This window comes from Haliotis rubra, unplaced genomic scaffold (genome assembly GCF_003918875.1).
Source record: "Haliotis rubra isolate DU_JTF1 unplaced genomic scaffold, ASM391887v1 Scf433, whole genome shotgun sequence".
NCBI classification, from domain to species: domain Eukaryota; kingdom Metazoa; phylum Mollusca; class Gastropoda; order Lepetellida; family Haliotidae; genus Haliotis; species Haliotis rubra.
Window position 1 is genome coordinate 243,457 of NW_025767117.1, and position 12,507 is coordinate 255,963.

General features: G+C 41.6%; 1 protein-coding gene across 1 annotated transcript in view; it reads left to right on the forward strand.

Moving 5' to 3' along the window:
- The window catches only part of LOC124289102 (cysteine-rich venom protein kaouthin-2-like), a 30,341-nt gene that overhangs the window by 16,094 nt on the left and 1,740 nt on the right, over window positions 1-12,507 (forward strand). Inside the window, exons 4-11 of the mRNA XM_046725703.1 lie at window positions 801-879; window positions 3,113-3,204; window positions 3,602-3,692; window positions 4,972-5,111; window positions 6,606-6,691; window positions 7,990-8,078; window positions 8,571-8,669; window positions 11,912-12,013. Coding sequence (XP_046581659.1) covers window positions 801-879; window positions 3,113-3,204; window positions 3,602-3,692; window positions 4,972-5,111; window positions 6,606-6,691; window positions 7,990-8,078; window positions 8,571-8,669; window positions 11,912-12,013 — 778 coding nt within the window. The remainder of the gene's footprint in view (window positions 1-800; window positions 880-3,112; window positions 3,205-3,601; window positions 3,693-4,971; window positions 5,112-6,605; window positions 6,692-7,989; window positions 8,079-8,570; window positions 8,670-11,911; window positions 12,014-12,507) is intronic.

A 12,507-nucleotide genomic window follows, 5' to 3' on the forward strand; every position in this document is an offset into this window, starting at 1 on the left:
ACGTCGCACTTCAGAATATTTCGCACATATGACGACGTGCATGCGTATGTATGTGCGGCTGCTTGTACTAGCCCAGCTGGTTTTATAGTGCTAGCCCACTGAGATACCATGCCGCAGTTAAGCACGAATACCCCACTCAGACACATTATATTGACTCCGAGCCGACCAGTCCTTGTTGTACCCATTAATGCCAAGCGCCAGGCACGGAATAACAAGTACCATATTTTAACGTCTTTTGGTATGACGCGGCCGGGGTTCGAACCCGCGACCTTCCGCTCTCCGGGCGGACGGGCTATAACCACTACACCACGGAGGCAGTGTGAGGCACTTATAATACCTGTAAATTGTTTAATTTGAATACCACCCTTCAGACCTAGTTTCCAGTTATGTGGTAAAAGCGCCCCTGCTTGTATAAGCTTCTATCATAGGCAATGCACAATACACAATATGTTGTTAGCAATTCCGTTGTAGGAGCCTGAAAATCGAAGAACTTTAGTTATTGAAATTATATTCGAATAGCTATTTGAACTAAATTAGATATTCTTGATGATACTATTTTGGGTAACAATTGTCAGGGCGTTAATGTATCTTGTAACAATCTGTAGACACGGTAGATGCATCTGTGTTGAATACCGTCAGCTTTTGAGGTCAGTAGATTTAACTGAACTGTACTTTATATACGAATAAACATTTACCATACATTGACGCTTGTATGACGAAGGAAATGTTTGCAAACCCTAGGTAATAGTTTTCATGCAGGTGTCGTTAAATATGTAATATATTTCGATTATTCGTCATAGGTCACCTGCAAGGATAAGTTCAAACAAATACCAAACCACTCGGCTTGCAGAACGAAGTCAAGCAAGGCATCTCATTCAGGTAGGTACATTGATCTTATAATAGGGATCAACACAGAATATTTGATTTCTTGTTTCCTATGTGTAATATACATGTACGGTAATAAGTATTTTGAATGGTCCCAAGTTACGTATGCTAGCCGTAAGAGGCGACGCGATGGATGTTGCGGTCACGCTCGGTGACTTGCATGGTTGACAGCCTGCCATTATTATAAATTATTAGTTCGCAATCATAGTTTTGACTGAGGTATTATAGGGTACACATACTCACAAATACACGCACACACAGGCACACACAGCAACACACACAGGCACACATACATACACACACAGCCACACACATACTAACACAGGGCGGTGGGGTAGCCTAATGGTTAAAGCGTTGGCTCGTCACTCCGAAGACCCGGGTTCGATTACCCTCATGGGTGAAATATGTGAAGCCCATTTCTGGTGTCCCCCGCTGTGATATTGCTGGAATACTGCAAAGAGCTGCGTAAAACTCACTCACTCACATACACACACAGGCACACAAATACACACACGTACACACACACACACACAGGAGATGCTAACCATAGGTTTGAATCCTAAATCTCCATTAATTTATAGGTACTCAAAAAGGGTAATATCCTCTGCTTTCGTCACATAGGCCATTACGTATAGATATGCCTTAAGTACAGGTCATGTCGACATGAAACCAAGATATGCTTTAAGTACAGGTCATGTCCACATGAAACCAGGATATGCCTTAAGTACAGGTCATGACGACATGAAACCGAGATGTACATGAAGTACAGGTCATGTCGACATGAGACCGAGATGTACCTGAAGTTCAGGTCATGTCGGCATGAAACCGAGATGTACATGAAGTACAGGTCATGTCGACATGAAACCGAGATGTACCTGAAGTTCAGGTCATGTCGACGTGAAACCGAGATGTACCTGAAGTTCAGGTCATGACGACATGAAACCGAGATGTACCTGAAGTTCAGGTCATGTCGACGTGAAACCGAGATGTACATGAAGTACCGGTCATGTCCACGTGAAACCTGTGCCTTAAGTACAGGTCATGTCGACGTGAAACCGAGATGTACCTGAAGTTCAGGTCATGTCGACGTGAAACCAAGATGTACCTGAAGTACAGGTCATGTCCACGTGAAACCAGGATATGCCTTTAGTACAGGTCATGACGACATGAAACCGAGATGTACCTGAAGTATCGGTCATGACGACATGAAACCGAGATGCACCTGAAGTACAGGTCATGACGACATGAAACCGAGATGTACCTGAAGTACAGATCATGTCGACGTGAAACCGAGATGTACCTGAAGTTCAGGTCATGTCGACGTGAAACCAAGATGTACCTGAAGTTCAGGTCATGTCGACGTGAAACCAAGATGTACCTGAAGTACAGGTCATGTCCACGTGAAACCAGGATATGCCTTTAAGTACAGGTCATGACGACATGAAACCGAGATGTACCTGAAGTTCAGGTCATGACGACATGAAACCGAGATGTACCTGAAGTATCGGTCATGTCGACATGAAACCGAGATGTACCTGAAGTATAGGTCATGTCGACATGAAACCGAGATGAACCTGAAGTATAGGTCATGTCGACATGAAACCGAGATGTACCTGAAGTTCGGGTCATGTCGACATGAAACCAGGATATACCTGAAGTACAGGTCATGTCGACATGAAACCAGGATATACTTGAAGTTCAGGTCATGACGACATGAAACCGAGATGTACTTGAAGTTCAGGTCATGTCGACGTGAAACCGAGATGTACCTGAAGTTCAGGTCATGTCGACATGAAAGTAAGATGTACCTGAAGCTCAGGTCATGTCGACGTGAAAGGAAGATGTACCTGAAGCTCAGGTCATGTCGACGTGAAAGGAAGATGTTCCTGAAGTTCAGGTCATGACGACATGAAACCACGATCTCTCTGAAGTACAGGTCATGGCAACGTGACACTCGGCGGGTAGTTTGCCTCATCAAGAGCTTTGTTAGCTACCATCAAGTACCAAATTGTTAGCTATAATACAAGTCATTTAAAGATATTATGGATAGAAAAAAACAACAAAAACAACAACAAAAACCACCAAAAAAAACAACATCAGACGAAGGAAGCTGTATACACTTATATTACATAATCGTCTCAATTTGGAAGACAGTGTTTGATATCATACGAAACCAAGAAAGCCAGTACGTGCAAAAGGGACATTGCAAAGAACAATTTCATTTCAGGAGTATCCGCAGACGAGAAAATGCAAATAGTTGATCTACACAACGGCTACAGGAACAACGTCACACCCCCCGCTTCAAACATGCTCAAGTTGGTACGTGGCCGCTGGCAACACAGCTGTAAAGTAAAACCACAATAAACAGCACAGAAATATCGATAGAAACAGCATGTAACCTATTAATATTGTTTGAAATATATGGTCTGTATTTTGTTGTTCACAAAACATTCTGTTTAGTCTGGCAACAGTTTAATATTAGTACACGCTGATGTCATGAATTTGATAGAAAAGCTTGGTGTTGAAACAAACATGAAAATAGATATTAAGTAACTGATAACCATATTTGTTTGTGTTTGAGACTGTGCCTGTGTTGACAGGAAGTAATGTTTAATGGTGCTGTCTGGTCGGCATACTGATCTGAGGAAGGCGTTTATCGCACGATGTCATTGCCTGTTGTTTCTGATAATTGTTTCTAAATATGACTTTCTCCTAGTCCTGGGATGACCAGATTGCAGAGATAGCTCAACGCTGGGCAGACGTCTGCACCTTGAATCACGACGAAAACCTACAGAGGTCAATACCAGGTACAATGCAGAACACTCTCGACAGATTGCTTGGGCTCCGTCTGCATGTGTCTACTACTTCTATAACTACAGACTATGACTCCGAGAGCCAAACTTGTAGTTTAGACATTTGGTCTTGCGGCACTAGACTGTGTTACCTTCAGCCTTCCCCTCAAAGTGTTAAAACAGTACACTAATATATACTAGTTGCCCAAGCATGGCAAAGAGTGATGCATGTGTTTGTTTGAACTTGTCAGCGCGCATTGTAATCCGGTGCTCTATGTGGTAAGTCATGTAATAAACAAACCAACAAAAATGGCCGTGCAGAAAGAAGCAGGTGCGAAATGTTTTCCCTTAATGCTTTGTTTGTACTGTTACTATTTCAGTAACAGCTGCGTGCCCTAACGCTTCTAATACATTTCCTGTAGCTAGTAGCACTTATATATGAAATAACTGAAGTCTTTTCAAGGAGTTGATAATACATTAGACATCTCCCCCGTATTGCATGCGAGTAAGCTCCTGAATAAACATACTTCTCTTATATATTGCACCGGTAAACTATATTGTCCAATAGGTTTAATAGAACTGAAAAGAGAAACATTAGGCTTTCTGTTTACTGCTCAGGACCAGTCACTTCCTACTTAACCATCAATGTGACATGCTACGTCAAATATAACTAACAATGAAATGTAGATTCCGTAATGAATGTAGTGAGACTGTCCAACACCTTGTAGATATCCAGCATTGGCAGAGATTTATCTTAAGAGACATGATAGTGTGGCTCATTCTCTGAACAACCCAGGGCATGAAGGTTAACAGAATATATATTGGTGTGAAACCGAATGTTAGGCAGCAACAATGATGGAGATTTGAGGAAAGGGATTGCGTTTAACAGAAACTATACACCATTAGCCTTTCTCTTATGAGTGAATAGATTATTTGACAACTAGAGTTCCATAATCTGAAACGTGGAGATAAGCCAAATGACAATGGTTATTCCTTTGAGGAAAGCCTGTTGATCTCATGATTTACAAAAGTTAATATTAACCTCATTTACAAGATTGACCATGGCAATGGTAATCTAGTGTATCCATTCAATGTATGAGCGGAAAACCGACAGGAAAACTGAACTTTAGTTGAAGGTTTATCTATAGAGTGACACTGAAATGTAACCATGTGACGCAGTGTGATCATAAACAGTACAAACCCCACACAAATCTGCATTGGCGTCCTCGTGTTACTTGAACTGCATATATAATTGTCCTTTATTATACTCACCCAAGTCCGTTACCATCTATAGGTTCTATGAACCTGGGTCAGAACCTTGCCACAAACCCCACGTCCTGGAAGCGTGCAGTGGACCTGTGGTATGAAGAGGAGAAGGACTTCACATATGGAGGCCCAGGGAACGTCTTCGGAAACATCGGACACTACACCCAGGTGCAATATCTAAATAAATGTATAGTAGCAGTTTCATGTTTTGCAGGGATTGCATGGCACATCATTCTTAAACATTGAATTCTCCGTTGTCATAAGTTACCTGTTTCTGCGTTCGCAGCTGAAGTCAAAACCAGGTTATAGCAAAATCAGATACAACTATAGGTTGGGTTTGACGAGCTGTTTTCTTTTGTTTTAACCGAACAGTTAAGAAATAAAGACCAGTGTTTCATATCCAGATCCATGGGAAAAGGGTGAAAAAGACCTCTCCTCAAGGCTGTATGACAAAGGGGATGACTTCATCTTTCCAATAGTCAGCTTTCTTTTTATGTTGAACACTTTACCAATAATATAAAACACTTGATCTGGATGTACAACATTTATACACGACGTTTCTGGGCTAATACTTGCCCTTTCATCAGGTGAATGACAGTCAATACTTACAGAGGTATATAAAGTATGTACAGGAAGCCACAGACTTTTTACAAAGGTATATATAGTATGTATGTATACCAATAACTCCAGCCTTTGGTGTTTACATTTCTTTTAAATCTAGCATGTTCGATTAAGGTTTCAACATTCAAAGCCTCAGTAAACCTTTCAAAAGCATCATATAATTAAAGGCGTCCAATTAAGATTACAACATTCAAAGCCTCAGTAAACATTTCAAAAGCATCATATAATTAAAGGCGTCCAATTAAGGTTTCAAAGCCTGGGTGAAAGTTTCAAAACGTTTCATGTCAGACAACAGGAGGACAACTTTGACACATCAGTGACAAGAATGATGTGTCATGCAATTCCCTGTTTTGATTTGTACCCTCCATCTCGTGTCTTACAGAAGAACACTCGCCTAACATTTGCATATTTAAGACGTGTGCCACCGATGGGACAGGATATGCAAACCTTTTTGTGAACACCTGGTGTCATCAGTATTTGACAGTAATTCATAAACACACACTCATAACATTGTTACAACTGTACTATCGATTTTACTTTTAGCAGTAATTTCTTATGGATGTGGCAAGCGTTTTGTAGCTTTGATTTCGCGTTACTTACTAAGGGACCAGTTTGTATTTTAAAGTATCTTTAAGATGAAAAAGTAATTGAGTTACAAAGTACATTATTCTGCACAAAAATTGCTAAAATACAAATTTCATGATTGAGCCAAACGGTGACCATGCATAAAATGCATCACTTGAAGTTCATGCTGCAGTCAACTGAATATTGAGACAAAGGCTGACGCATACAAACATACACTGTGTTCACCCATTTCTTGATTTGATTTCCGCTCTTGAAGAAAAGTATGTGATGTCTGTAAAGAAGGTTAATCATCTTTGCAATTTGTTTTCCAAATTTAATTCAACAAGAAAATGGAACCAGTCATACCTTACCCCTAGTAAATCAAAACTCTTGCTTCTATGAATACTATCATAGTATACTATGAAGAATATGCAATACATAATTATCATTACAGTGAATACATGTACTATGTTCCAGGTAGTTTGGGCTGACACCCAGAAGATAGGATGCGGGTATACCATGTGTGACTCGAGCAAATTCTATGTGTGCAACTACGGACCAGCGTAAGTAGAATGCAACTTAATCTCTATATTCTATCGTTTTTCTCGTAGTAATCAAATGTTCTTGAAGTTGAACGCTTGACTAACACCTTAATCTTGCGTATTACCTCAGCACCATAACATTTCCTTTTACCAGATCAACATTACCATTAAGAGTGATAATCGTCACCTACATTACTATCACTGTACATGGAGACATGAATCGTATATACATGTAGTTTCTTTTGTAAATGAGGCTTGGTCTGTATGATATATACACATCACAATGCCAAAGAAGATTAATGACAAAAATTTAACTCAGCTTCCTAAGATTATAATATTACCTATATATATTACGGTATATAATGCGATGATGACATTTTTTCTGAAACCGATGTATAAAGGTAGAATACACTGAAGATGAAAGTGGGTGTGTGTGAATGGTTTCTATCAGTGTCCAATGAGAATCAGTTGAATTCAACATTGACTATTACCTTACCGCCTACGATGAGTTACATTTCTATTTGGAGGAAAGTTGTGGTCTAATTCGTCATGGTATTGGAAACAATCAGGACTCACCCTTGAGCAGATTCATGTTTACTTGAGTCAATTACAGGGTTAAAGATAGTGTACGCTTGGATTTGACAAAAACCTACAAACATTCAAACCATTACTATGTTGACTGCAGGTCCAAACCACAAAGTCCAAACCAAGTACCTGTCAAATATATCACCATCCAATAACCATTTCTTGTGTGTTGGCATCACAGGAACTCTGGCTAAATGCCAGTACTCAAATATAAAGTAAATATTACCAAACGTCACGCTTTGCCTGATACCGATTAAAAATATGTTGCATTGAATCGTATTATTCTTTACAAAACACAAGGCGTATTTAATCGTTCTAGATCCACCAGCATGAACTTAGCAGAATTATTTCACAATATTATAATGTACACCATTTATGAGTGAGAAAACATACATTTTGGTCCTCAGATTATCATAAAATTAATGTCAAAGATGTGAAACATAATCTTGTTTCGATTGCAGCTGCAAACAAATACGGATGTGTGTTTTCTGTTGCCCGTCAGTTTAGTTTAGAACTAAACTTAAATCCAGTTTAATACCATAGTGAACACATAATTTAACACTGAATCCTATTTCGAGAGTGAACGCATAATTTAACACTGAATCCTATTTCGAGAGTGAACGCATAATTTAACACTGAATCCTACTTCGAGAGTGAACACATAATTTAACACTGAATCCTATTTCGAGAGTGTGGTACACACTTAACATAACACTATTCTGGTTTGTTTTCAGTGGTAATATTGGAGGATTCAATCTTCCATATAAAAAAAATGATTCCGGCATGGAGTGTGGCGACGAACATTTACAAGACAGATTGTGCAGTGAGCAAGCCTTTTCAAGAACATTTATCTAGTATATATTACGTGAAAATATATAACACGATAAATAAACGTTGTAGGGTCTTCTTCTGCGGTCATGGCTCAATGTTTCATACTACATGACTTGGACCATCATTAACAATACTTTCGACATTGTGAATAGTTACTACCAGTAGAATACGATCAAAACGTATACAGACATAGTGTCCAACTATCGTATTTTCTCTAATATTCTTTCAACAGACTTCCAGACCCGGCGCTCTTTCCGTAATTACCGTAATTGTTAGTGAGCTGCTTTACCCCAGGCGCTTATTAGAGGCCCGGCGCTTATTAGAGGAAATATGGTATTTTACTGACGGTATCCTGTCGATACAGCGGAGGAAACAACAAACCCAACGACCGCTGTGGATGTCATAGATGCCATGATTAAATTACATAATAAAAATAAAAATTCCTGAATGTGTTGGATGAAACTACTGTCGTTTTTCTTTTCAGATTGCAACAAAACATGCCTAAACGCCGCCACGGTTCAACGAGCCAACTGTACATGCACGTGCAAGCCGTATCCTTTCTATGTCGGAGATGAGTGCCAACGTAAGCTTTAAAATCTCCATGGTAACATGAAAGACCGCGATGCCGGTTACCGTTGTGGTTAAACATGTGACTGACAGACTAGACAAAATGTATTTCCTGTTAAGCAGAAAGATGCGACTAACAGGACGTAACAATGGTGAATAACAAAGAAAGCAAACTGATTGAAGTGATGGAATAGAAATGAAATACATATTGGTCAATAATCAAACATATTCTTACTTTGCAAAGGTTCGTTTAGGATTACATTGATAAATCGGTGTGGTGGTGTATGGCCCTGTGCATAGAGCTCAGGTCACAAATCAGGGAGTCTTGGATGGGTGACCGTATTTGGCAGCTTAACTCCTGAGAGTTTCTAGGGCTTCAGTCCTGCCCCACAACGAAGCACATGTAATACATGTGGTCTCACCAAAGGCATGTGAGTTTGTTCAAAATTGCCTCTGTTCACCCAACAGAAGATGGGTACTCGGTGGGAAAATTCATGTGACTATAACCTTCTAGCGCCCAACAGGCAGTTTGGGTTGTCTTGGGTAATAATGTGTTAGCGGTATGAGCATACCTTCGTGGCCTGGAGACAGCGCAATATAAAAAGCCAATATTATCAAATTTATTTCCCAAAAATTGCATCCAATGCAGCAGTCAAACGGCAATTACACAAGCACCGTATGTCTGATATACAATTCCAGTGCAATCAAATCAAGCGGAGGAACAGGAGCAAGGAGTGGCTTGTCTAGGTCTTGTCACGATCCGGTGGCATTGGCGGATCCAGAGAGCGGATTCAGGGGGTACGAACCACCCCACCGTCCAAACCGGCTCAAACCGGCGCACACTATGATGAAACGTCCAAACCGGCGCATACTATGATGAAACGTCAGAACCGGCATAGACTATGATGAAACGACCACACCGGCGCACACTATGATGAAACGTCCAAACCGGCGCACACTATGATGAAATGACCAAACCGGCGCGCACTATGTTGAAACGTCCAAACCGGCGCACACTATGATGAAATGACCAAACCGGCGCACACTATGATGAAACGACCAAACCGGCGCACACTATGTTGAAACGTCCAAACCGGCGCACACTATGATGAAATGACCAAACCGGCGCACACTATGTTGAAACGTCCAAACCGGCGCACACTATGTTGAAACGACCAAACCGGCGCACACTATCTTGAAACGTCCAAACCGGCGCACACAATGATGAAACGACCAAACCGGCGCACACTATCTTGAAACGTCCAAACCGGCGCACACTATGATGAAACCTCCAAACCATCGTACACTATGATGAAACGTCCAAACCGGCGTACACTATGATGAAACGACCAAACCGGCATAGACTATGATGAAACGACCAAACCGGCGCACACTATGATGAAACGTCAAAACCGGGGTAAACTGTGATGAAATGACCAAACCGGCATAAACTATGATGAAACGTCCAAACCGGCGCACACTATGATGAAAGGACCAAACCGGCGCACACTATGATGAAACGACCAAACCGGCGCACACTATGATGAAACGTCCAAACCGGCGCACACTATGTTGAAACGACCAAACCGGCGCACACTATGATGAAACGACCAAACCGGCGCACACGTCCAAACCGGCGTTGAAAAACGTCCAAACCGGCGCACACTATGATGAAACGTCCAAACCGGCGCACACTATGTTGAAACGTCCAAACCGGCGCACACTATGATGAAACGACCAAACCGGCGCACACTATGATGAAACGTCCAAACCGGCGCACACTATGATGAAACGACCAAACCGGCGCACACTATGTTGAAACGTCCAAACCGGCGCACAGTATGATGAAATGACCAAACCGGCACACACTATGATGAAACGACCAAACGGCTTAAACTGTGATGAAACGTCCAAACCGGCATACACTATGATGAAACGTCCAAACCGGCATACACTATGATGAAACGTCCAAACCGGCATATACTATGATGAAACGACCAAACCGGCGTAAACTGTGATGAAACGTCCAAACCAGCATAGACTATGATGAAACATCCAAACCGGCGCACACTGTGATGAAACGTCCAAACCGGCGTAAACTGTGATGAAACGACCAAACCGGCATAGACTATGATGAAACGTCCAAACCGGCGTAAACTGTGATGAAACGTCCAAACCGGCATAGACTATGATGAAAAGACCAAACCGGCGCACACTATGATGAAACGACCAAACCGGCGTAAACTGTGATGAAACGACCAAACCGGCATAGACTATGATGGAACGTCGAAACCGGCGTACATTATGATGAAACGTCCAAACCGGCGTAAACTGTGATGAAACGTCGAAACCGGCGCACACAATGATGAAACATCGAAACCGGAATACATTATGATGAAGCGTCCAAACCGGGGTAAACTGTGATGAAACGACCAAACCGGCGCACACTATGATGAAACGACCAAACCGAAATACACTATGATGAAACGTCGAAACCGGCGTAAACTGTGATGAAACGTCCAAACCGGCATACACTATGATGAAACGTCCAAACCGGCGTCACTTATTCACTACATAAAATGTACCTCCCGTCCCTTGTATAACCGTTCGTTAGCCATAGTAGTTTCGCTGAATAGAATGTGATAGGTATGCGTAATTTACAAATCAATTAACCAATAAACTGTGTACTCCCCAGGGCGTTCAGAGCGATAATTGGAAAGCATACGGATCCACTAGTCGGGAAACAAATAATGCGTATTTGAGCAGAAACTAGCATTTGGATAAGTACGGTAAATATATAATAACGACATTGAACATGTCTAGGGCGGCATGAGAAATAATACATTATTATTTTTAAAACGCCCACATACAGCCGAAGAGGCAAACCTGATCTTGTTCTGTTTTATAGAACTAATGAAATTATTTATGTTATTAAATTTTTCTGTCACTTGTGACAGCCAATGTGATTGGCAAGATTCAGGAAAGGAGAATAATTGGGTTCTCCACCGGTAGCACAGCCAGTTTGGCACTCTGGGCATTTCAGAAGGGGGCAGTGTTGGGAGATCTATACGTTCTTCGAATGTTCTTGTTGGGATCGACTAGGCAGCACTTCCAGGCAGGGCTGTCTAGGCTGTGTGTAGAGTAGGCAAGAATGCCTGATCGAATAAAGAGGCTAACGAGCCTGACTGTGCCAGGACCACCCAATCCCCTTCTGCTGCATTCATGTAAAACATAATGATAATAATTGTTTGTTTACAGTTAAATGTGAGGACAAGGATCCTGCTGCATGTGACGGTGCTGGGGCGTCTGACTGCCCTGCTTATGCAACCACGTGTCCCAATCTGTGCCAGGTGTGTCCAGGTAAGGATCTCAGTCACATTCATACACGTGTACACCTTGGGTCAGAGCGTTCATGCTTGTCTTGTCTAATAGAATCACAAGCGGATCAGGCGTTTACAAAGTAGATTTGGCTGATAGTTTATCAACGTACAACGAAGATCGTTGTTCTTACAACCACTTTGAGTCCGATACTTACAGGCAGCTAATGAATCGCTTTACATAAGGGACTGGGTCTCGATCCACAAAACGTTCGTAGCGCTACATTCGTAAGCCTGTGATAAACAATAGGGTTACGACAGGTCGTAACATTACGAACGCTTTGTGGATCGGGGCCCCGTTCCTCAAAGCGATCGTAGCGCTACGACATTCGTAAGTCTATGTTAAAGTATGGGAGTTACGACAGTCGTAGCGCTACGATCGCTTTGAGAAAGCCTAGATTTTAGAAGCTCTCTTAGCGCTAAGACAGTCGTAAGTTAATGTGAATGTATGGCACTTACGACCATCTTAACGCTAAG